The sequence below is a fragment of the Hypanus sabinus genome, chromosome 17, assembly GCF_030144855.1.
Source record: "Hypanus sabinus isolate sHypSab1 chromosome 17, sHypSab1.hap1, whole genome shotgun sequence".
NCBI lineage: Eukaryota > Metazoa > Chordata > Chondrichthyes > Myliobatiformes > Dasyatidae > Hypanus > Hypanus sabinus.
In genome coordinates, this window is record NC_082722.1 from 78,898,341 (window position 1) to 78,924,690 (window position 26,350).

The following is a 26,350-nucleotide window of genomic DNA, read 5'->3' on the forward strand; positions in this document are numbered from 1 at the left end:
CTCCACTTCTGAACTTCATCTTAACATCAGAATATAGTTGGGGAAGTGCTGGTGAAAGGTGGTCAACATATTAGGAACAGGTATATTCACACATACACCAGAAAATCCTGAACTGCAGCATCTATGGAAGGTTTTGCAAATGAATGTTTGAAAAGGGCAGGTAAAGTTTAAAATTCCTGCACATGAAATAAACCTAAAATGAAAAGTGGCTCAAAATAAATTGCAAAATGTAAACAGCTGTGGGAGGAACTTATAAAGCATTTTTCAGAGCATTGGTGAAGAAAATTGGAAGTTTTATAAATTTTTGCCAAACTGCAAAATCTGGGCCATAAAACACTTTGCGACATTAACTCTATTTAGTACAGAAACATCTTACCACACTGTATGTTGCTAATTGTTTTTTCTTGGTTATTCATCTTGCCTGAAGACTCTCAGGATTTTCAAAGAACAAGAGAAACAATGAATCCTGTAATTTAAAGAGCAACATTGATTTCCAGTAAGTGACTTATAAAAATGCGCATCTTCATGAACTTTTTGGCAAGGAATTTAACAAAACCCTGTCACATATCATCAATATTGTTCTAGAATTTACCTCTAGTATTTTATCTTTATTACTTTCTATACAATAATTCATGTAAGAAAAATGCAAACTAATGTATAACTACAAAACTATAAAATGAAAATATTAGTTTTCTTTTGGCACCAAGTTGCTATTCAGGTTTCCCCCACGATCTGATGGTAGAGCATTCCTATGAACCTGTTTGTAATCCGAAATCGTAAAGCGAAGAAACAATTACCATCAACTTATATAGGAAAATTTTTTGAGCATTCCCAGACCCAAAAAAATAACCTACCAAATCAAAGCAAGTAACACATAAAACCTAAAATAACACTAACATATAGTAAAAGCAGAAATGATATAAATTTACACCCAATATAAAGTAGAAATATTGTGGGTTTGGTGTAGTTTCACATATCAAACTCGGTAAGGCAGCGAGGCAAAATCAATTTGGAGGAAAAAAACAGCACGTACAAGCCCACACAAGGCTTCACTGTCATTGTAGTCTTTCTCGGGGTAAACACACGTATAAAGCGGGTGTCTTTTTTTCGTAAAAGTGAAAATCCTCTTTGGTTAGCAAAAACAGGTACAAATGGAAGTCTTTCGTAACAGCGAGTTGTCGTAAATCGAACATTCGAAAAGTGGGGGCCACTTGTACAAGATTCTGCACATGCTGGAAATCTAGACCTATTCATACAAAATGTTGGAGGAACTCAGCGAGTTAAGCAGCATCTTTGGAGAGGAATAGACAGCTGGAATTTCGACCCAAGACTCTTCATCAGGACGGGTCTTTTTCATGTAACTTTTTATATGAAATGATGTTGTCAACTTTCTCATTCCACACAGAAGTACTCATTCAAATCTAAGACTAGACAATGTTAACAAGTTATCCAATTATAATTAATTTATAGGTAATCACTGGATATAGTGGTACACAATGCACTTGACCTCTCAATGTTTGTGATTCAGCAGAGGACACATAAGTCAGCCAAAGATGATACTGGTTGATTTCTACTCTTTTAAAGGAAATTGACTTGCAAAATAATCCCATGCCAAATTTTAAGTTTGGCTAAGGATTCATGCCTGGCCTGCTAAGATTATTTTTAAGTCCAGCTGCCTCTGTGGGGTTGGGAGTGAACTCAGTCATGCCTTCCAGCCAAGATTTCTGAGATTCTGTATCAGCATGATCCTCCTAGTTTTGTGACTTGCAAAAAGAACATGACCTTGGATATGGAGTTGGTTATGAAAGCCAGTAATGTCTAATGTAGCAGTGACAGATAATTTTTCTAGTCTGCTCATTAGTAGACAAGATCATGATTAATCATCTCCAACTATAATTCAGTGCCAACAATATATTATTTGGTTTCTCTAGATTCCAAAACACTGCCAATAAAAGCCTTGAATATACATACCTATTGAGCACCCTCAACCTTTTGGAGTAGAAAAAATTCACACCCCTTTCAGTGAACAAATTACTTCTTATTTTGGTTGGGAATATTAAACTCATCATCCTGAAAAACAGCTCCTAGATCATAATTTTTCAGCCAAGGTAAACGGTCTCTCAGATTCACCCTTTCAAAAGCTTGCTAACTCCAAAGAACATAAGCCCATCTGAAATAAAATTTCTTCATAGGGTTTTTCTCTCACTCCAGTAATTAATTTAGTAAACCTTGTCTCCAAATATATTCTTTCTGTAATAAGGAGATCCAACTGTATACAATACACCAGGTGTGGCTTCACACCTTTGCAAAAATTCATGCCTTTTAAACTCTGAACACCTTTCCAATAAAGGCCAACATGCATTTACTAACTTGCAGTACTTCCATATTACATTATATTTCTGTGCTTCATGTATAAGCACACACAAGCCTTTATGAACACACATTTAATAGATGTTCTCTATTTAAAAACTATTTCTTCTGAATAAAGTGAACAACCTTGCCCATGTTATATATGATTGGAGACTTTTTGTTCTGCTCCATTATTTCTTTGTAATATTATGTATCCACCTTGGAGCTTACTTGGAACCTTCAGTTTTTGTGCCTGTGATGCTGCTGCAGACGTGTTTTTTTATATTGTACCTGTATACACATAACTTAGGCATACTGACTTTGGCTTTTTATCTTCAACAAACCTGACCTTTCCAACTATATTATCGCACACTTCAAATAATTGAGACAACCACTGTTTCTTGTGGCACTGCACTGGTCACTATACACTGGAAAATGATTCTTTCTCCTATGTGTTAACCAATCTTCTATGCATGCCAACATAATACAGGTATTCCATAATTTCTAAGAATAGTCTATAAATTTTGGTTATACTATGTCAATGACTCTTTGAAGGATATTTTTCCAATTTATAAAGCTTTGTTTTACTATTAAAAAAACACCAATTTCCCCTCTTCATACCTTTCAAACATCTTCCCAATTTCCCCTCTTCCTACCTTTCAAACATCTTCCCATTGCATTTTGTCTTCATCAAATTCATCAAGGTCACAATGATCCTTTTCTAATCAGGATTCATCTCAATTTGTTCTATGCATGATTCAACTTATACACATAGCTCTATGGATTGTACCTACTGGCAACAACAAACATTGAAATTATGCTGGATGTAATTAAAAGTGAAAAAATGGTGCATCAGCCATTTGTTAAATATGCAATGTTAACAATGTCAATAATCCTTAGTAATGCAAAGTAAATGTTAGAGCTAGAATGTTACATGTGGACATGCATTAAATGTTGCAAAGGGCAGATATGTTATAATTCAGAGACTGAAGAATGTTGTGGTTTCTCGTGACCCACAAACGACCAGGAGATGCAGAAGATTCTTCAAGAAGTGTTAAACTTTAATTTGCAAATCAAAGCTGAGACAGTCATTGAGCTAGTCGCTGATTGCCCACCGATCCTTGTACATAGCATTTTTTATAGCAATCTCCTGGTTTAGTTGCATTAGCATATCCAATCGGTCTACAGTTGCGTATCACAAGTACATCTGCCACTATTGTTTCTACCCATTGACTTAATCATGTTCTAATCTACATCTCTTAGCTACCTCTCATTAACACCCCATTATCTACATTCTTAAGATTTCATTCTACTACTAAATTGGATACATGCATAGCAAATAGCAAGCTCAAAGCTGACTGCATAGTTTTGGTTACACAGCAAACAATGCAACTTTTATACTCCAATAAGAACAGTTAAGTATGTGGTTGGAAGATCAGAATCATTAAAGATTGATAACTAACTGAGGGAAAAGTGATTATAGTACATGTTTGAGCAGGTGTTGCAGACAGAGTTAGTATTGCTACCAGAGACGGAATGAGCGATTTGGAGAGGAGTCAAGACCAAAGTGTTTCAATGCCTCTCCATTTAACCAGGGTGTGAGATCTGATCGCTCCAAGTGCTCAGCCAATTTGGTGATATCGACAATGGCTTCAGGCTGCATGGCCCGGGTGTGTAGCTGCATCTGGATTTGGGTCCTGGATCTTGGTACTACTCAGTGCTTGGACAGTTTGAACATTGGCCCAGATAGACTAGAACCCTGAATATCAGGCACAGAGGTGAGAGTTGAGTTGATTTTGCTTGCTCTCCCACAAACGTTTATTCCTTTCTCTGCGACACCAAGGCTGTGAACAGATCTGGCTGCTGTGCATTTCTGCTCTACTGGTGTGATGAACTGGAAACCAAGGCTTGGTTTGGGCCTACTCCAGCTGTTCCAGGAGCAGATCTAGGACTCAGTCTGGTTTGGAATGCTATTGGCTTGCTTCATTGTTTGCATGATGTGCGTTATTTCCTCTTTCGCTCTCTCTCTGTGCAGTGGATTTTGATTTTTTTAAAAATTTGTGTTATTTGGGTGCCTTGCTTTATGGCTGCCTGTAAGCAGACAAATTTCAAGGTGTATAATTTATACATTGATAATAAATGGTGCTTTGAATCTTTGAATTATAACCAGGCTTTAAAGAGAATGAGTGTGGAACAAGCGTTAAGTTCAAGGTAAGTCACAATTTTCATAATGTTCATCTTTCAGAAGAATTGCATATATCATGTTAATAGGGTGGCATGTAGTGAAGCAGTTAGTGTAATGCTATTACAGAAACAGCAACTTGGGTTCAATTCTGCTGCTGTCTGTAAGGAGTTTGTATGTTCTCCCCGTATGGGTGCTCTGGTTTCTTCTCAAAACCCTGGTTTAGAAGATAACCATGTTAACTTTGCTTACCTTGAATTTTCTGTCCTGCTATCCTGTTTTTAAAAAATTCAGTGTTTTCCTATGACTTACATTTATTTATTATTACTTCCTTTCTCTCCCCCCCCCCCCATTCTTCTTTGTATTTGCACAATTTGTTGCATTTTGTTCACACGCTGTCTGCCTTGCTGGCATAGTCTTTCAATGATATATTTATGCTTACTGGATTTATGCATGGGACAGGAGGCCTCGGGAGAAAGAAAGAGAGAGGAGAGCACCAGAGGGAGATGGAGAACAGGCAGAGTGATGGGCAGAAAGAGGGAGAATTCAAATATATTAACATCAACATTACTCATAAGTTTCATGAAGTTATTAATTCAATCTCCCTCACAACAAAATGCTGGTATTTTTAACAGATTTGTTTCCAGTGAGTTTACAATAAGCTGCTTTAAGAAACTATATGAAAACACTTCATGAACTCATCTAGGTCATCTGATCTGCTCAGTCTATATAGATTAGAGAGCTCCATGATTATTGCTCAATCTTTCTGACAAACTTAATTACTTATTCCTTTATTCCCCATTGCACCACAAACAAATTGCTTATTATTTCTCATCTCCACCCAAATCATCCCTCTGTAGCGTACTTAACATTACTAATGGTTCCTACAGTCCTGTACTTGCAAAATGTCAATTAGTCTTTAATATTCAGGTCCTAATCTTTATCATGTCACTAGATCTCTGTAATGAGTATCAGATCATGCTTAATCACTTCTGTTTACACTGTCAGTTCACCTACTCTGTGTCAAATACTATGTACTTTAAATGCTCTACATTCTCAGGCAACACATGTTCCCCATTAACTCAACCTCCACCCCACCTTTTTCTAAGCTTGCCAACAATGTTGAGACTTGATTAAACTGAGAGCAAGTATGATGTAATGATATTTCAGCTGAGACAACATAGTGGTAGGATGACAAAGAAGCTGAACTTATTCAGCGTTTGGCAACTGCAATGCAAACATGCTGGCAACCATTTAAACATTGTGCAGGAAGTCGGATTTCCTAAACCAATCATGACTGCAGACAATTCTACATTTCATACAATTATTCCTCCCTGGCAAAGAGAACAAAACCTGAGAGTTTGTCTGTCCAGCAGTTTTTTAAAAATTTATCATTTTACAATTCCACATGGAAATGGACCACTTCAGATACAAAAACAAGCTGGCTTTAGCAATCAACGCAGAAAAAGCAGTTGAATGAAATTATAAAAGTTAGCAATTAAATTATTCAAAGAAACAATTAATAATTTTATGGAATGACAAATTAGTGATGCAGGAATAACAAGACAAAACCCAATATACTGTAATTAGTGCAAACTCTATAAATGGAAAATCATAATAAATAAAGTACAATAAATGAGAGAAATGATTCTTAAGGAGTCCATTTAGAATGTGCTGACACAGAAAGAACGTGCAAAGCAACTTGCAGGGCAACGTATAAACCAATTTGCAAAATCAGGATGAAACAATAGCTTGCTGATTAAAGAAGCGATACGGGTAACGGGAAGACATGCTTAACGGTTGAACAATAACGGTGTTAATGCGCTGAGGCTGATAAGTGGGCCAAAGGGTAATCACACTTGTAATTTTGTAATGAGATTAAGGAAGAATGTCTGCACCTCACATGGGTGCAACTCACAAAGTCGTAAACAAGTAGGGTATAAAAAACTGTGCAAAGTGTAATTCGGCACTCAATCTAGCAGGAGCTGGTTGGGTCCGACTCTGCAGACTCGAAAAATAAAGTTTACCGTTCTGCAAATTGCTGAGACTCAGTGTGTTTCTGACAACGTGGGGGCTCGTCCGGGATCCACACTCCGGCCGCGGTGGACACGAGGAAGGACATCGGAGACGGTGCACCCCGCCGAGTTTGGCGGTCCCTGACTCCTTGCTCGTCGCTCCGACGCGGCTTGAGCGAGTGATATCCGGACAGCGCAGAGCGGTAAACGGGGAGAAGGGGACAGTACCTGGTACTGGAAGTCCCCAGGACGCACCGGGTAAGTGCCTACTGTTGCAGTAGAAGGGTGCGGGAATAAGTAAGGACGGAGAAGACCGGGATCGCTACCCGGGGGTCCTCCTGATAAAAGTCCTTGGGACGCACCGGGTAAAGTGCCTACTGTTGCAGTAGAAGGGTGCGGGATTAAGTAAGAGCGAAATAAGATGGGAGGGGGTGGCTCTAAAAAGAAAGAGGAAACGGAGAGACCGGGACCATACCCGGGGGTTCCTCCTGATAGCCCCCTCGGTAGAATGTTTGAGAATTGGGGATGTGGAAGACTAAAAGGGAAACAAAAGAAAAAAATGATACAGTACTGTTTAATTTGGTCGAAACAGCCTATAGAAAAACCTGCAGTCTGGTGGCCGCGGCTTGGGTCTGAGGAGGATTGGGTACGACAAGCCTTAAACATTTACGTTAATTCAAAACCAAATGTAAAACCGGAAGAAATTGCTTATGCTTTTTGTTGGGCTCCCTGGCCAGGAGTAACAACAAGGAGTTTTAAATTGGGCATTAAAGGGGAGCGGAAGTGGGACCCACTCGATCATTTACCCCCTCCCTATGTCCAGCCTTCTGCGCCCCTTGCGGGAGCAGAGGGAGGACGTGAAGAAAGTGAAAAAACAGAAGAAATAGACCCGGAGAGGGAAGAGAGGGATGTTAGGGAAAAAGCAAAAGCAAGGATCGAAACAAGGAGTGTGACAGGAGCAGATAAGAAAAAGAAAGACGAATTAAAAAAGGAAGAGGTACAGCTGTGTCCCCTTCGAGAGGTTCCAATGGGAGGAGAACGGGGAGGAACAGGATTTGTAAACGTCCCTCTGACAAGTACCGAAGTACGAGGATTTAAGAAAGATATGAAAACTTTATTAGAAGATCCAATGGGACTGGCAGAACAGTTGGATCAATTCTTAGGACCTAATGTTTACGCTTGGGAAGAAATGCATGCGATTATGGGAACGCTATTTTCTGCACAAGAGAGGCAAATGATACGACAAGCTGCAATATCAATTTGGGGAAGGGAACAGCCGAATGAGTTACCGGGGGACCGGAAATTTCCAGTAAACGACCCACAGTGGGACAAACAAGCAGAAGAGAGAAGATGGCAATATCCCATTGCCATGGAAGGGAGGAGGGGATTACAACCTGTAATTGAGACATTAGTATCAGATGGACTCCTGGAAGAATGTATGTCACCCTTTAATACCCCCATCCTACCGGTCCGAAAGCCCGACGGCACGTATCGAATGGTTCAAGATCTGAGAGGCTTAAATGCGGTAGTCCAAACACGATACCCGGTAGTGCCTAACCTCTATACATTAATGAGCAAAATACCTCCTGAACATGAATGGTTCAGTGTGATAGATCTAAAAGATGCCTTTTGGAGTTGCCCGTTGGAGGAAGGTAGCCGAGATATGTTCGCATTTGAATGGGAAAATCCCTTCACTGGGCGGAAGAAGCAACTCCGGTGGACCATCTTGCCCCAAGGGTTCACGGAGTCCCCAAACCTATTCGAACAGGTACTGGAGCAAGTATTGGCTGGATTCCATTGTACCGAAAAGAACCAACTATTACAGTATGTCGATGACCTACTACTATCGGGACCAGCAGAGGAGGTAGTGCGAGACGATACTATAAGACTCCTGAATTACCTAGGAGAAAAAGGATTGCGGGTGCCCAAGAAGAAACTGCAATTTGTCGAGAAGGAAATAACATATCTCGGACACAGAGTCAGTAAAGGGCACCGCCAAATAACCCCAGAAAGAATAGCGGGAATAACTAAAATACCGCTTCCCAGGACAAAGAAGGAAATAAGACAATTTCTGGGCTTAGTGGGCTATTGCCGGATTTGGATAGAGAATTATACCTCCCTGGTGAAGTTTATGTACGACAAATTGGCAAAGGAAGACCGGGGAATAATCAGCTGGACCGAAGAAGAAGAACAGAAGTTCAGGAAAATAAAAGGGCAACTAATTCGGGCCCCGGTATTAACACTGCCAGCACTGGAAAAGCCCTTTCAGCTGTATGCAACAAACAATGAAGGAACTGCGTTAGGAGTACTAACCCAAGAAAAAGGAGGAAAGCGGCAACCTGTGGCCTTTTTATCAAAAATGTTAGACCCGGTATCCCGGGGATGGCCGACGTGCATACAAGCCGTAGCGGCAGCAGCCGTACTAGTAGAAGAAGCACGGAAATTAACCTTTGGGGGAAGAATGACGGTGTATACCCCGCACTCCGTTAGCACCCTCTTAGCCCAAAAAGCTCAGCGGTGGTTGACGGACTCTCGCATACTGAAATACGAAACCATTCTGATGGTCGGGGATGATTTAAGCTTTGAAAAGAACAATAGTTGTAACCCGGCACAGTTCTTATACGGGGAATCAACAGGGGAGGAAACCGAGCATAACTGCGTGGAGCTAACAGACCTTCAGACAAAAAGTAGGGAAGATCTACAAGAAGTTCCCCTAATTGAAGGCGAGGAACTATATATCGACGGCTCCTCCAGATGCATCAATGGGGTATGACACAGTGGATATGCTATTATAAACGGGAGGACTAGGGAGACGGTGGAGTCCGGCCGGCTCCCGGGTAATTGGTCAGCCCAGTCTTGTGAACTATATGCCTTGCAGAGGGGACTGCAACTGTTAAGAAACAAAATAGGCACTATATACACCGATTCTAAGTATGCCTATGGAGTGGTACACACCTTCGGAAAGATTTGGAAAGAACGGGGGTTGAGAACAGCCAGGGGAAGGGAATTAGCTCACGAACAAATGATAAGCATGACTCTGGAAGCCCTAACATTACCTCAAGAAATTGCAGTGGTTCACGTTCCAGGACATCAACGAGGAACAGCCCCGGAAGCAATAGGAAACCGGCTCGCAGATGAAGAAGCCAAGCGGGCAGCAATGGAAAAAACGGTCCGACTTCTAACCCTGATACCAATAAGGGAAGGGCTTAACAAACTACCAGTCTTCACCCAAGTAGAAATAGACGCTATGAGCCAGCTGGGAGCCCGACAAACATCAGAAGGCGAGTGGAAGACCCCAGACGGACGGCAAGTACTGAATAAGGAAGTAACTCGTCATATACTGCAACAACTACACCAACAAAGCCATTGGGGAGTGCAAGCTGTGTGCGACACTATCCTAAGGGACTATGTTTGTAAAGGGATATTCACACTAGCTCAACAGGAGGTGTGGGGCTGTTACACCTGCCAAAAGGTAAACAAGAAAATGATGCGTGCCACCCATAAGGGGGGACAAACACTAGCCGTCCGACCGTTCCATCGGATCCAAATAGACTTTACTGAACTACCACAAGTTCAGAGATGGAAGTACCTGTTAGTAATTGTGGATCACTTCACTCGGTGGGTGGAAGCATTCCCAACCACTAAAGCGGACACCCCTACAGTGGCACGGATCCTATTAGAAAATATAGTCCCGAGATATGGAATAATGGGGTCTATTGATTCAGATAGGGGAACACACTTTGCCTCAAAAACACACCAGCTAATCTGTGACGCCTTAGGAATCCAGTGGAAGCTGCACACCCCCTGGCACCCTCAGAGCTCAGGAAGAGTTGAGAGGATGAACAGTACTTTGAAGACGCAATTGACAAAACTAATGATGGAAACCAAGCTACCCTGGACCAAGTGTCTACCCCTGGCCCTACTAAGAATCCGCACGGCTCCTCGAAAAGATATAGGAGTATCCCCTTATGAAATGTTGTTTGGCCTTCCATATTGGAACAAGGTGGAGGGCTATCCTTCCCTGCAAGGGGGAGATGTCTTTGTAAGGGACTATTTACAGGCACTGTCTCGTTCTTTTGCAGAATTGCGCAGGAAGGGGTTACTCGCATAAACCCCACCTCTGGACTTCGCACTCCACCGAACTCAGCCCGGTGACTGGGTCCTGATTAAGACTTGGAAGCCAGAGAAGTTACAGCCGCAGTGGGAAGGCCCATTCCAGGTGCTACTGACCACCGAAGCCGCAGTAAGGACAAAAGAAAAAGGGTGGACCCACGCCGCGAGAATCAAGGGACCCGTAAAGCCCGAAGAAGGTGCAGAGTGGACTTGCGTCCAGGGAGAAGACCCGATGGTGCTAAAGCTCAAAAGACGGACAGAATGAACTTTGGGACTGTAATGTATATACTGCTATTGTTGAGAAGCGCTGAAGGGGGATGTGATAAGTGCAGGACGATGGTAAGGGTGGGCATGACGGTTTTTTTCCAGGGTCCTTTGTATCACACTCGCATGTAAACGAGAAATGTTATGACTACAACAAAAAGGAGGAGTATGTGGAAAGTTTAATCTAACCAACTGCTGCTTAAAGATAGATGACAACGGAAAGGTGGTTCAAAAAATATCAGATAAAATAAGGAAACTGGCCCACGTGCCGGTACAGACCTGGAAGCCGCTGGGGTATTGGGACTGGCTGGACGGATGGTTGAAAGGAGGCTGGTGGCGAACTGCTTTAGGGGTTATAGGAGGGGGATTGATGGTCCTCCTTCTGCTACCATGTCTGATCCCCTGCTTGCGGGAGCTAGTAGCTCGGGTGGCAAGACAAGTCATGCAACCAGGGGCCCCAGCTGATCCTGTTCAGGTACTCCTACAAAGGGAAATAGAGCTAGAGGAAGAAGCCTATGTAAACCCGTGGCAAAAGCCCAACTGATAGCACATTCTAAAAAGAAAAAGGGTGGATTGAGAGAAATGATTCTTAAGGAGTCTATTTAGAATGTGCTGACACAGAAAGAACGTGCAAAGCAACTTGCAGGGCAACGTATAAACCAATTTGCAAAATCAGGATGAAACAATAGCTTGCTGATTAAAGAAGCGATACGGGTAACGGGAAGACATGCTTAACGGTTGAACAATAACGGTGTTAATGCGCTGAGGCTGATAAGTGGGCCAAAGGGTAATCACACTTGTAATTTTGTAATGAGATTAAGGAAGAATGTCTGCACCTCACATGGGTGCAACTCACAAAGTCGTAAACAAGTAGGGTATAAAAAACTGTGCAAAGTGTAATTCGGCACTCAATCTAGCAGGAGCTGGTTGGGTCCGACTCTGCAGACTCGAAAAATAAAAGTTTACCGTTCTGCAAATTGCTGAGACTCAGTGTGTTTCTGACAATAAATATAAAAGAACCCAATGATCATGTAACATCCTTTGATGAAGCAAATTAAGGCAAAATAGAAAAGGCAAACAGAGAGTTAAAGGTACTGATTTGAAATCAAAGACTAAAGACTCTTCGTTGTTACACTGAATACAGTAATTACAGCCCACAAAGTAGTTGCTCAAGGTACTAAAAACTCATCTACTGTGTATTGTCTGTTTTAATTTGCAAGAAAACACTAGTTTATGGGCCTTCACTATAGCACCTGACTTTCCTATATGTTCATGAAAACCTCCATGGTATTTGATCAGCCTGCTGCAAACATTAGGAATTATAATATTAACACTATCACTATTAGTCAAATCTTAGTCTTGACTTGCAAGAGTTTTTTAAAAATCTGTTGCACTCATCCGAAATATGATGTTCAAGACATACAGGAGATATAACCTTTAAATCACTGCACTCTTAAATTTTATATCTGTAAGTGACACTAGTATTAAAGATGACAATTTTGGGGTTGAAATCAATTGGAGGAAATAACACTAACTGATTTGATTCTAAACACTACAGACTGTGTGGAAAACATCATGTGTGGTCCCAGTACCCAAGAAGGGCCAAACGAAAGTCTTGAATGACTGTCATCTAATGGCTGTGACCACACATATCATGAAGACCCTCGAGAGGCTGGTCCTGGCTCACCTCCAAACCTTAGTCAAATCAGTCCTTGATCCCCTGCAATTTGCCTACCAGGGAGCACACTGGAGTCGACAATGCTGTCATCTACCCGTTGAACAGAACCTGCACCCATTTGGATAAACAGGGCAATAATGAGAGGATCTTGTTTTTTGATTTCTTGAGTGCCTTCAATATCATACAGCTCACATTGCTGGGGAAAAAAAAACTCCATTCAGTGTCGGTTGGCATCTCCACTGTATCCTGGATAACAGACCACCTGACTGATAGACCATAGTTTGTGCGACTTCAGAGCTGTGTGTCAGACATGGCTATGAGCAGCACTGGGGTGCCACAAGGGACTGAATTGGCTCCCTTACTGTTCACCCTGTATACCTTGGACTTTAGTTACAACAGTAAGTCACATCACCCGCAGAAATGTTCTGATTACTCAGCAATAGGTGTATAAAGGGAGGATGAATACAGGGCTCTGGTGGAGAACTATGTCAAATGGTGCAAGCTGAACAATCAGCAAGACAAAGGAGATGGTGATGGACTTTAGGAATTCAAAGCCTGCACGGCTCCCTGTTACTATTGGTGGTGAGGATGTGGATGTGGTGAGGACCAACAAGTACCTGGGGGTGTACATGGATGACCGCCTTGAGTGGAGCACCAACACAGAGGCTGAGTACAAAAAGGGCCAGTCCCCTCTACTTCCTGAGGAGATTGAAGTCCTTTGGAGTAGGCTCTCCTTCACAAGTTCTACTAGTCTGTTGTTGCCAGTATAATCTTCTATGTGGTAGTGTGCAGGGGCAATGGCATCAACACTGGTAATGCCAATAAGCTCAATAAACTGATTAGAAAGGCTGGCTCCGTTATAGGAGTCAAACTGGACACATTGGAGGCTGTGGAAGAGCAAACGACCCAAAAGAAAATCCTGGCAATTCTGGACAATGTTTCTCACCCTCTGCATGCCACCTTGGCTGAACAGAAGAGCACTTTTATTAATGGGCTAAGACAACTAGGCTGCTGCAACCAGCGCTATACAGTCATCTTTACCCTCAGCCATTAGGCTTTATGTAGCAACCTATAGCTGGGAGAGTAATGACTCCTTCTGTTAGACTGTTTGAGGTACAGGTTTCCCCCCCGTCCGAAGCTAGAGAGTTCCTATGAAACCGTTCATAAGCCGAAATGTCATAAAGTGAAGAATCAATTACCATTAATTTATATGGGAAAAATTCTGAGCATTTCTAGACCCAAAAAAAACCTACCAAATCATACCAAATAACACATAAAACCTAAAATAACACGAACATATAGAAAAAGCAGGAATTATATGATAAACATACAGTCTAAGTAGAAATATTGTACGTATGGTGTAGTTTCACATCAGAATCAGGAAGAGGGAGCCAAAATACGGAGAGAAAAAAAAAATCAGCACGTACACACATGCGCACACAACTGCCCGCACAAGACTTCACGGTTGTGGTAGTCTTTCTTGGGGTAAACACACTTATAAAGCAGGCGTCTTTTTTTTGTAAAAGTGAAAATCCTCTTTGGTCAGTGAAAACAGGTACTAACAGCGTAACAGCGAGCTATCATAAAGCAAACGTTCGAAAAACAGGGGCCACCTGTAACTTTTTTTTTATTCTTTCTTTATTCTCTTCTAACATTTGTATATTTGGATATCTGTGCAGTTGTGATGCCACTGTGACACCGTAATTTCCTCTGGGATCAATAAAGTATCTATCTAGTTTATCAGATTACTAACACTATAAATTGGGATTATGATGGTAGCTGTGTCAAACAATCACAGTAAAACCATTATTTCACAATTCTTAGGATTAGAGAAACTTTCCTGACTATTGGCTGTCATTTCAATCAAAACTCTTCTAATTCACTTTTTTAGATGCTACACAATATACTTGAATAATAAATTCTCTCTTGGATCCAGTGTTTCAAGAGACAGCAAGAACCAGAACCAGGTGAGTTTAAAAGGAGCTCAGTAAGTTTTTTGAGGGACTGTGCAACCTGCTCCTGTATGTTAAAGGGAGCATGGAAACCAAGACCCAGGTCATTGTGGTGAGAGCAGGTGAAACTAAAGGCAGTGCTGAAATCAGCGCCCAGAAAGCCAGATACCGGACTGACTGAACATTGGAGAGTTGATTTTTTTGCTGTAGCTGAGCAAAACTATTAGAATATTTCCTGTCTGAAATACTATTCTACCACATAACTGCAACTTCTTGTTCCCTCATGATCATGAGAAGTAATTTAATACACTGTATTTGAGTAAAAGTATCAAAGCTTAAATATATTGAAGCAGAATGGATACCCAATGTATTAATAATCATTAACATACTGACTGCATCCCTAATATTCGGCCATTTTGTCTTACTTGTTTAATCATTTAAGAAATATAACGTTTAACTTAGGTTGTGTGCACTGAATTATATTCAGTAGTGTACAATTGCAAGGATTTTGAGTTTAATTAGCAGGAAATATTTCTATTCACCTCAGTGCATGAAATGCAGAACTCAGGAAGAGGATGTATTTAGTTTCTGTTTAAGTTACAAGTTCCCTTTAAAAACCCCAGCTGTGGCTATTTCAGTCATCCAAAAACTGCTTCACATATGAACTGGGAATATTTCATTTCAGCGGACAGCAAGGCTAATGTGCGTGTTTGTCTCCTGAGGGCTGCAGTAAATGGGAACTGAAGTGCAAAGTATTGCATTAAGTGAAACTAGGTCACTGTTGCTCTGTCACTCACAACTAAGCTAGGCTTTCACAATGTAATATTCAAAATGCAGTCCCACGCTCATCTGGAATAAAAACCTTGCTTGAAGTTGTGTATTATTTGTATTTTAAAACCAACTTATTATACAGACTTTTAAGTCACAAAGTGGTTTATCTCTGCATTTCATATTCAATTGTTGTATTGTGCACTGGCACATTCTATACGATCACACATTCTGGAAAGTACTATGGTTTACAACAGCAGTAAGAACTGATATCAAATAGCTTGAACTAATAAAACAAGATAAATATGCAGACAGAAGGACAAAAAAATGAAATAAGTGTGCAGTGGCAAGTGCATGTGTAGTGAATCTAAATAAAATTCCTATCCCATCCCTTTCCCACTGATCCCTGTTATCCGTTCTTGCAAAATCCAAATTCTCCACCCTCTGTTCATTCATCACATGTACATTGAAACATAGTGGAATGCCCTATTTGTGTTAACAACAGAGTCTACAAGAGTCACCACACATTCTGGCACCAACATACCATGCCCACAATGCTCAGCAGAAGAACTGAAGCAGCAACAACTGTAACAAAACAAATCTACAGTGAAACAACCCTCTTTCCTACTTTATCATCCATCACACACATAGATAGGACTCCGTCATGTTACTCTGCTCCGAACACTGCTCCATTTCCACGTCCTTCGTTAATCCCATTTCTCCAACCATCCCTTCTCCTTCATGTTCCTCCAACCCAACTTCTTTCTCTTTTATTGTTTCATCTCCCATTCTTCCACAATACTGTTTCTACTTTCATAAAGGTAGAAGGTGCTAGAAATACAGAGCAGTTTAAGAAACATTTATGTTAAGAGAAACAGCTTTAACATTTGAGTGATGAAGCTTAATTGAGAAAGAGAGATCACAAATTGGCTTTAAATTACAAGGAAGGTGGGGGGGGGTGGATAGACAGAACAAAATGAGGTTCTCCAACAGATTGCTGCCAATGTGCTATGGGATAAATAAATTCAGCCAGTTAATTGGTTAAGTAAGGTTGATATAGAGAAAGCCCAAAAAAAAATGAACAAATGTGAAATGAGTGCAGAGTGAGAAACAAGAAAAAGCATGACAGTTACAAAATGCAGTTATAAGACGTGTCCATCAAGCCAGAAAAGTACTCAGTGGAGAGACAAACTGACCCAAATTTTAATTACTAGAAGTTGCTGAATCTGATATTAAGCCCCAAAGGTTGCAACGTGCCAGATGTGATACTGCTCTTTAAACTGATGTTGAGCCTCATTAGAAATGCCAAGAGACCAGACCGATAAAGCTGAGATAATCCCTTTGTCCTATTCAACTCTGCCCCCACACCCTGACAACTTAAAACCAGCTTGTTTTTTTCTCTTTCCCTGTTCTGAGGAAGGATCTCTGACCTGAAGCATTAACAACTTCTCATCCACAGATACTGCATGACATGCTCAGCATTTCCAGTTTTTATTTCAGATTTTTTGCATAAGCAGTTTTTATTTTTCATTTACTTTCACTCCTTTCCTCACCCCCTCCTCATCACTGCCCACTTTCACCACTCCCCTTCACTTGCTCCCAAATGTCCCATCATTCCTCCAACTCAAAGTTTAAATACTTTTATCATCAAAATATGTATTTGACACCATATCCTACCGAGATCTTTTTTCTTTCAGGCATTCACAGTAGATACAAAGAAACACAACAGAATCAATGAAAAACTACACAACACAACCCATCTGCAAATATAACCTATACAAATACAAAAAAGTAATAAATAATATTGAGAACAAGAGTGTTAAGAGTCCTTGAAAGTGACTTTACAAGCGTGCAATCAGTTCAGAGTTGTGGTGAGTGAAGTTATCTGCTTGGTTCAAGAGCATGATGGTTGAGGGGTAATAATTGCTCCTGAACCTGGTGTGTGAGTCCTGAGGATCCTCTACCCCCTTCCTGATGGCAGAAGCAAGAAGAAAATGAACGATGAAGAAAAGAAGATGGGGGGTTTATGGGAGGCAGGGTTTAAGGATCGGCACAACATTGTGGGCCGAAGGTCCTGTACTATTCTATGTTTAAAACATGTCCTGGGTGGTGGAGGTCCTAGATGATGGAGGCGACATTTTTGTAGCAACGCTGTGTAGATGTGCTCTGGAGGAGAGGGCTTTACTTGTGATAGACTGACACTCAGACCCCTGCTCAACCCTCTCAGCTCTCCACTTCATCCCCGATCACCCTTTCACACTACACACTCCAGAACCCCCTTCATTCCACATCCCACACACCTGCTGTTATCCCCAACTCCTCAGAATCCTTCCCTCCCTTCATCCACTCCATCCCACACTATCCTCCATATTACTGTCTAATCTATCTTTCATTATCCTCCATGTTGCTATCCAACCCCTCCCTTCCTCCACACGTTACTGTCCAATTCATCTCTCACTATCCTCCATACAGTTGCTGTCCAACCCATCCCTTCCTCCACTTCGTCCCTCATTATTCACTGTACATTACTGTCCAATCCTTCTCTACTCCGTCCCTCATTATCCTACAAATACACCCCTCCTCCACTATCCTCTATAATTACTGTCCAAACCCTCCCTCCAAGTTCACTATCTCTACCCATATCCCCATGCCCTCACCACATAACTCCCTCCTTGCGTTAAGAGCCCCACCTCTCCCTCCCTAATTACCTCAGCCTCTCCAACCTCACGTCTCATCTCTACAGTAACTCCTCCCCTACCATCATTACCTCAGCCTCTCCAACCTCACGTCTCATCTCTACAATAACTCCTCCTCTACCCTCATTACCTCAGCCTCTCCAACCTCACGTCTCATCTCTACAGTAACTCCTCCCCCCCATTTCCCCAGCTCGATATCAATTATCTCTCCGGCCCGGCCATCGCACATTTGTCGTCCTTCCAACCTACAATCCCAAGTCACTCACGGTTTTTACCTTGGACCCGATGGCCCCGGATCCTCCTTCGTTCGTGCCCGCTACCACGCGCCAACAAGCGCTTCCCGCCAAAACCAACGGCGGAGGTGGGCGAGCGCGATGACGTCATCGCGCAGCGCAGTCCCGGCAGGTGCGAGATGAGGGCGGGGCTTGGCCAAGGTAAGTGCAGGTGCGTGGAGTGGGTGTTCGGCTCTCCCGCAGGGTAGGCACAGGTGTGCCCACCTCCCCACAATCATTGTTACTCCTGGCATTCACGGGAACGGCAATTCAACACAAACACTCAGCTCCTGCAGCAGGCATACTGCGCCATTAAGCTGCAACTGGCTGTGAGTGAACCAAACCCAACATCAACAGTACAGAGAAAAGTTTCAAGGATGTTACAGGGAAGCTCCGCATTGAAGGCCCTAAACTCGGTTGCAAATGGTAGATTGGGCATGGGGCTAGCAACCCCATCCTGTAAAAACTCAGAGCTACAGAAACACTATCAGAAGCTCCAAAGACCTTACCCAAAGAGAGGATCTTCAACTAGAAGATGTATGAAGTCATGTAATGAAATCAGAAGCCATAGGACCAGTCAGCCTTCTAATGGCAAGACAGAGGACTCTAGCACTCTCCTGTCAGCGGCCTTCGCCCAGTAGGAATGATGGGCCTGGACTCGAGTACCCGAGTTATCGGAAATCATTTATTCCTTGAAGTGTCAGTGAATGAGATAGAATAAATGCAAGCAAGCTTGTTCAACTTAAGTTGGGTAAAACTAGAAACCCCAGGTTAAGGGTGAAAGATGAAATATTTAAGGGAACCTCAGGGGGAACTTGTCCACTCAGAGGATGGTGTGAGAGTGGAACAAGCTGCCAGTGGAAGTGGTGAGTGCTGGTTTAATTGCAACGTTTAAGACAAATTTAGTTAAGTACATGGATGAGACGGGTTTGGAAGTCATGGTCTATTTGCTAGTTGATTTAACTAGGCAGAATTACAGTTTGGCATGACCTGGATGTGCCAAAGGGCCTGTTTCTGTGTTGTAGAGCTGCATGACTATGAATACATCTTAAAATCCTTAGTGTGATCATGTTTTCATACCTGAAGTCCACCACATGCTTTTCAAGTGAAGATTTAAAGTAAACTAAGCACTCTTCAACAAACAAATTTTATTAAGTTATTTGAATTTTATGTTACACAAATTGCTTGATAAAATAATCCACAAGAACAGGACTTGCCACCATATCATTCATATACAACAGCAGTGCCCTACAGCCGCACAGTCATCGATGTCTGCAACATTGCATTGTAAATAAAAGTGTTATTGAAAGGTACAAACTGCTTTGTGATAATCTTGATGGCCTCCTGGGCAGCTGTTCCTACAGATACAAAAGCACAGGTTATAAATCATTTCATAAGTGAAAAAATTGCAGTGGACAGGAAGGCTTTACAGTTGGCAGTTAAAACGACCCAATGTATCACTAACATCAGCCTACCCACCATCAAGAACATATACAGAAAGGTGCTGGAGAAGGCCAGTAACATCATAAAACATCCCACCCACTCTGCTCATGGACTGTTTGTTCACTCCCATCAGGGAGGAGGTTACGTAGCATTCACCTCAGGCCCACCGGACTCAAAAACAGTTACTTTCCCCAAGCAGTAAGGCTGATCAACACCTCCACCCACTAACCCACCTCTCCACAATCCCAACCACTACTACTTTATCACTTCCTGTCTGTTACCTTATGTACAGACACTCCTGTGCTTAGCATCATTTTATGGACATACAATCAGTCTGTGTATATAAGTTATCTTATGCATTCATGTTTATTGTGTTCTTTATCTTGTGTTTCTTTGTGCTGCATTGGATTCAGAGTAACAATTCTTTCATTTTCCTTTACTGAAAATGGCATTAAACAATCGTGAAATTGCTTTACTAAACAGCTTTAATGTTTCTCTTCCAGGCGGGAGAGGATCAGAGCACACTCGGATGCCACTCAGCACGAGATGCATCTTTTGAATGAGGAGAAGGTCAACAAGAGGTGGCATTTTGAGGGGGCAAAAGTAAGGGTGAAGCTGCCTTGGCCTATTTGACACAAGATCGTGCCTGCTTCCAGCAACAGCATTGGAAGAGAGGGCAGCAGCGCCATAATCATGAGGCAAGCCGCAGCTATGAAGGATGGGTCACCCTTCAAAGGGAAACCTTTGTTGTATTTAACACACCAAGCAGTTCCTGGTGTTACCCCTCATCTCAGCTTTATGTAGGTACAGCTGGATGAGGGCTTGTTTCCAACAGTGGCAGACACTAGCACCAGCGGGCAGAGCCTCAGTAAACAAGGATGTCCCTTGAGAACAGAGTTGAGGAGGAATTTCTTTAGGCAGAGGGTGGTGAATCTGTGGAATTCATTGCCACAGACAACTGTGGAGGTCGAGTCATTGGGTGTATTTGAAGTGGAGGTTCCTAGGTTCTTGATTAATAAGGTTATGGCAAGGGAATGGGGTTGAGAGGGAAAATAAATCAGCCACAATCGAATGGTGGAGCAGATCCAATTAAGACATTCTGCCCAAGTCAATTCGTCTTGCTTCTCCCAGCAGCAGGGCTGGAAGTGCTCTAATGTCAATAAAATCAACCTGAAAAATAGCAAAAATCATGAATAATAAGTTAAAAACGTGTAAAAAAACTTACCTCCCAAGAATGAGGCAACAGCATGCGGTTCTGAAGCGCCATAGCGACAACTGTAAGAAAATGTACCCTTTTCAGACGCTGATTTGTGTAGCTTATTCTGAATTTAAACCTCCTATAATACTGGAAATAATTTTGGATGCAACATACCTTCCCTCTTCTTATAATACAAGGTGAATATTTTCCCTTAAAGGGATCATGCAAGAAAGCATCCCTGCCCATTTCAATCTACATCCAGTACTTTGAGCTGAAATAATTAATTTGGCTTTCCTGATTGTACCCAATATAAGCTTTAGTATGATTGACATTGGCAATTGAGTGATCAAAATGAGAGAGACAATGCCAATGTGAATAGAAAATTGAGATTTAGAAAAGAGCAAAGAACACACTCTGAAAGCAAGCATTTAATCAGGTAGAATGGTAAGATATTTTAAGAAATTAAAATTAGCTTTATTTGGCACAGGCACATCTAAACATACAGTAAAATGCAAGACAAAGAATGCTGGACGAACTCAGCAGGTCAGGCAGCATCTATGGAAATAAATAGATAGTTGATGTTTTGGGCCTTGATCCTTCTTCACGACTGAGAAGGAATGGGGAAGATGCCAGAATAAAAAGGTGGGGGGGGGAAGGAAGGAGGCTAGCTGGAAGGTGATAGGTGAAGCCATGTGGGTGGGAAAGGTCAAGGGCTAGAGAAGAAGGAATCTGACAGTAAAGGAGAATGGACCACAGGAGAAAGGGAAGGTGGGGGGGGGGGGGGGGGAATCTGGGAGAAATAATAGGCAGATGAGAAGAGGTAAAAGGTCAGAGTGTTGCTTTGGATTTCCTGTACCTGCAGACTTTGTGTTTATGATACAGTAAAATGTGGTTTTTTGTGTCAATGACTAACACAGTCTAAGCATGTGTTAGGAGCAGCCCGTAAGTATTACCATGCTTCCAGCACCAACATTACATGCCCAAAGAACCCATACATCTTTGTGATATGAGTGGAGACTGATGCTCATGGAGAAAACACGAGGAAATCTGCAGATTCTGGAAATTCAAACAACACCCACAAAGTGCTGGTGGAACACAGCAGGCCAGGCAGCATCTATAAGGAGAGGCACTGTCGACATTTTGGGCTGAGACCCTTCATCAGGAGAAAGCCCACATTGTACAAATTCCTTACAGTAGCAGGAACCAAACCCTGATCAGTGATCCCTGGTGCAGTAAAGTGACTGCAATAAGCACTATGCTACCATGCCACCTCAACAACACAATCCCCATCAGTTCATGGATCTGTTGCAAAAGGACAAGGGTAGTGGTACACAGAGAAAGTATTAACAAGCAGTGGACAAAGAACTGTGATGGCCTGCTGAGTTCCTCCAGTATTTTGTGTGTGTTAGTGTGATGGCCCAGTTTTTGAGAATTCTGAATCAACCAAGAACAGTGATTGATGGTCATTTACAGGAGAACGAGGAGTTTCTCTCAGAGTTGATGATGGGCAAAATTTAAAGAGGCTGCAGAGTTGTAGACTCAGCCAGCTCCATCAAAGGCACAAACCTTCCCCACTAGAGGACATCTTCATGAGGCGCTACCCCATAAGGGTGGCTCAAATCATTAAGAGACATAATAATGACACTATTCTGGACATGTCCTCTTGTCATTACAACCATCAGGGAGGTGGTACAGGATCCTGAAGACCAACACTCAATGATTCAGGGACTTCTTTCCCTCCACCATCAGATTCCTGAATGGTCTTTAAAGACTACCTCGTTATTCCTTTTTTGCACTACTTATTTTTCTTTCTATTTATTGCACTAACTTATGTCTTTTATGTTTTTATGTCTTGCATTATACTGCTGCTTCAAAATAACAAAACTGTGACCTTGCCCCAGTTTTTGGACTCCATCTTGGGAACACTGCCACCCCTCTATGTCCAGAAATCAGTGGAGAAAATTTAATATTCTTACAATTCATGGATGTAGTCATCCTTTACTGATACGGAAACACCCCAATCCTGCAGCAGGCTGATCACACATGATTTTAGCTTCCCAATATCCTCTTCAACCTGGTTATTGTAAACACCTGCCGAGAGAAGACACCATTACCTTCACAAATTACCACCCCATTAGCAAACAATATCCCAAACCTGATAGCCCTGACTTCAAAGTTCAAAGTCAATTTATTATCAAAGTTCATATATGTTACCATATATAACCCTCAGATTAATTTTCTTGCTGGCATACACAGCAAGTCCGAGAAACATAATAGAATCAATGAAAGACTGCACCCAACAGGGCGGATAAGCAACCAGTATGCAAAAGCCAACAATCTGCAAATACAAAAGAAATAATAATAATAAATAAGCAATAAATATTGAGAAAGTAAGATGAAGAGTCTTGAAAGTGAGTCCATTGGTTGTAGGAACATTTTAATGATGGAGCAAATGAAACTGAGTGAAGTTATCCCCACTGGTTCAAAAGGCTGAAGGTTGAGGGATAATAACTGATCCTTAACCCAGTGGTGTGGTGTGAGTCCTTGTAATGGAACACAGTTCTATCGCATCATGTTCCTCATCTGCCGTTCACACAGGGCATGGAAACAGTCCACATTGGTCAGTCTTGAATCTTCCCTTTCCTCTCCCTATATCATTGTCTCAGCATGATCAATCACCACTGTCTGATCTCCTGAGATGGAGACAGATTGAGGTAAGAAAGGGATGAGTCAGATACTGACTGTGTGAAGGGTGGAAATTGGCAATCAAAGTAATGACATGGTCAAAGCTTAACTGGTAATTTTATATCAGATGTATTTTTGCTAGCCAAAATATAGGACATGAGGAGATTTGATATGCCGCCAAAGACTAACAAATTTCTATTGATGTACTGTGGAGAGTTCTGACTGGTTGTATCACTGTCTGGTATGAGGGAGCCAATGTACAGGACTGGAACAAGCTGCGGAGGGTTAAACTCAGTCATCATGGGCATGAGTTTCCCCACCATTGAAGACATCTTCAAAAGGCAATGCCCCAAGAAGGACCCTCACCATACTCTCCTCTCATTACTACCATCAGAGAGATGGTAGGGGAGTTTGAAGATGGACACTCAACACTTAAGTAACAGCTTCTTTCCCTCCACCATCAGATTTCTGAATTGTCCATGAAAGCATGAACACAACCTCACTATCTTGCTCTCCTATTGCACTATTTATTTTTTAATATTCCTTCTTGTAACTCATAGAATCATATATTGCACTGTACTGCTGCCACGAAACAACAAATTTCATGACATACATCAGTGATAATAAATCTGATTTTGATTCTGTGTAGGGAGTTAAAATATAGCCCTGAGTTCATAGAACGATGGAAAAGCCTTGAACGGCAAGAGCTGCAAAACAAATTCCTCCTATTACTAGAGTATAGACGGAATCTACAACCCAATTCTGACTGGCATTTGTAATAAGCATTTCCTACCGCCGTCTGTAAGGAATCTGTACATTCTTCCCAAGATTGCGTGGGTTTCCACCGGGTGCTCTGGTTTCCTCTCACAGTCCAAAGATATACTGGTTGGTATGTTAATTGGTCATTGTAACTTGCCCTATAATTAAGCTAGGGTTAAATCAGGGGTCGCTGTGTTGCATGGCTCAAAGGGCCAGAAGGGCAAGCGCTGTATCTTAAATAAATACACAAAAGCCCTATTACTAATGCTACAGTCAAACATAGCCCTGATTTCACAGAAAGATGGAAAAACCTTGAACGGCAAGAGCTGCTAAATGAGTTCCTCCAATAGGTAATGTTGCAGCTATATAGGACTCTGGTCAGACCCCACTTGGAGTACTGTGCTCAGTTCTGGTTGACACTACAGCAAGGATGTTGAAACCATAGAAGGGGTGCAGGGGAGTTTTACAAGGATGTTGCTTGGATTGGGGAGCATGCCTTATGAAAACAGGTTGAGTGAACTCGGCCTTTTCTCCTTGGAGCGACGAAGGATGAGAGGTGACTTGATAGAGGTGGATAAGATGATGAGAGGCATTGATCGTGTGGATAGTCAGAGGCTTTTTCCCAGGGCTGAAATGGCTGCCATAAGAGAGCACAGGTTTAAGGTGCTGGGGAGTAGGTACAGAGGAGATGTCAGGGGTAAACTTTTTTTACATAGAGACTGATGAGTGTGTGGAATGGGCTGCCGGCAACGGTGGTGGAGGCAGATATGATAGGGTCTTTTAAGAGACTTTTGGATAGGTACATGGAGCTCAGAAAAATAGAGGGCTATAGGTAACCCAAGTAATTTCTAAGGTAGGGACATGTTTAGCACAATTTTGTGGGCCGAAGGGCCTGTATTGTGCTGTAAGTTTTCTATGTTTCTAATTACTAGAGTATAAAAGATTCTGATTCTGACCCAATTCTAACTGGCATTTGTAATGTGAAAGCATTATTACTAAATAGAACTACAGGACATTGATTGAGATATTAATTAGTAATTACACAAAGCAACAGGCAAACCCACCAAGGTACTGTACTTTCCACTAATAAATTAATGGATCATAACAGGACCAGTAAACTAATAATTCACAGACTAGTGAACAACACAAGTATTACAATAAATGAGTGAAATTGACAGGAATAGATAATAGTTGGAACATTTGGGAGAACCTGTTCTCTTCAAAATAATCCCCTAGAAACGGTTAGCTTCATCTGCAAACACCAGAGACTCCTACCAACTCAGATCATGCTCTCTGCTCACTGCTGAAATCAGGAGCAAGCGAGCGAGCAGAAGGAGGTACAGGAACCTCAGGACCCACACCACCAGATTCAGGAACAGTTATTACCCTCAATCATTAAGCTCTTAAACCAAAGGGGATAACTTCACTTGCCCCATCATTGAAATAATTCCCACAACTTATGGACTCACTTTCAAGGACTCTTCATCTCATGTTCTTGATATTTATTGATTATTAATTTATTGTTATTTATTCTTTTTGTACTTGCAGTTTGTTGTATTCTGGTTGAACAATCTAATTGGGCGGGTCTTTTCATTAATTCTGTTATGGTTATTATTCTACACATTTATTGAGTATGCTCAATAAAATGAATCTCAGTGTTAGATATGCTGGCCTACATTGCTTTGATAATAAATTTACTTTGAATTTTAATATCTCACACAGCAAGTGGTCTCTCCAATGGTGCATCATTCTTTCAGTATTGCAGTGGCATACTGAGCTAGATTTTTGTTCAGAGTTGGTCAAACCCAAGATGTGGAGGATGGGTAACAGAGGAGTTACTGAGCTACAGCTGATACTGACAACAAGGTAACTGGTGCAAGAAGATGTGTATCTAGATGCATAGTAATTGGTGCCAGGACCAGAGGGTACAGCCTCAGAATAGAAGGGCATTCATTTAGAAAGAGATGAGCAGAATA

At 41.8% G+C, this 26,350-nt stretch overlaps 2 protein-coding genes across 2 annotated transcripts in view; both read right to left on the reverse strand.

Annotated features, from left to right (window-relative positions):
- Window positions 1-18,312, reverse strand: part of terb1 (telomere repeat binding bouquet formation protein 1) — a 162,200-nt gene extending 143,888 nt beyond the window's left edge. The window contains exons 1-2 of the mRNA XM_059992441.1: window positions 18,293-18,312; window positions 377-466 (exon numbers count right to left, since the gene is read on the reverse strand). Of these exons, the coding sequence (XP_059848424.1) occupies window positions 377-416 (40 nt within the window). The 5' untranslated portion in view covers window positions 417-466; window positions 18,293-18,312. The remainder of the gene's footprint in view (window positions 1-376; window positions 467-18,292) is intronic.
- Window positions 18,313-19,422: 1,110 nt separating this feature from the next.
- The window catches only part of nae1 (nedd8 activating enzyme E1 subunit 1), a 69,902-nt gene continuing 62,974 nt past the window's right edge, over window positions 19,423-26,350 (reverse strand). The window contains exons 18-20 of the mRNA XM_059993303.1: window positions 22,907-23,021; window positions 20,958-21,007; window positions 19,423-19,647 (exon numbers count right to left, since the gene is read on the reverse strand). Coding sequence (XP_059849286.1) covers window positions 19,538-19,647; window positions 20,958-21,007; window positions 22,907-23,021 — 275 coding nt within the window. The 3' untranslated portion in view covers window positions 19,423-19,537. The remainder of the gene's footprint in view (window positions 19,648-20,957; window positions 21,008-22,906; window positions 23,022-26,350) is intronic.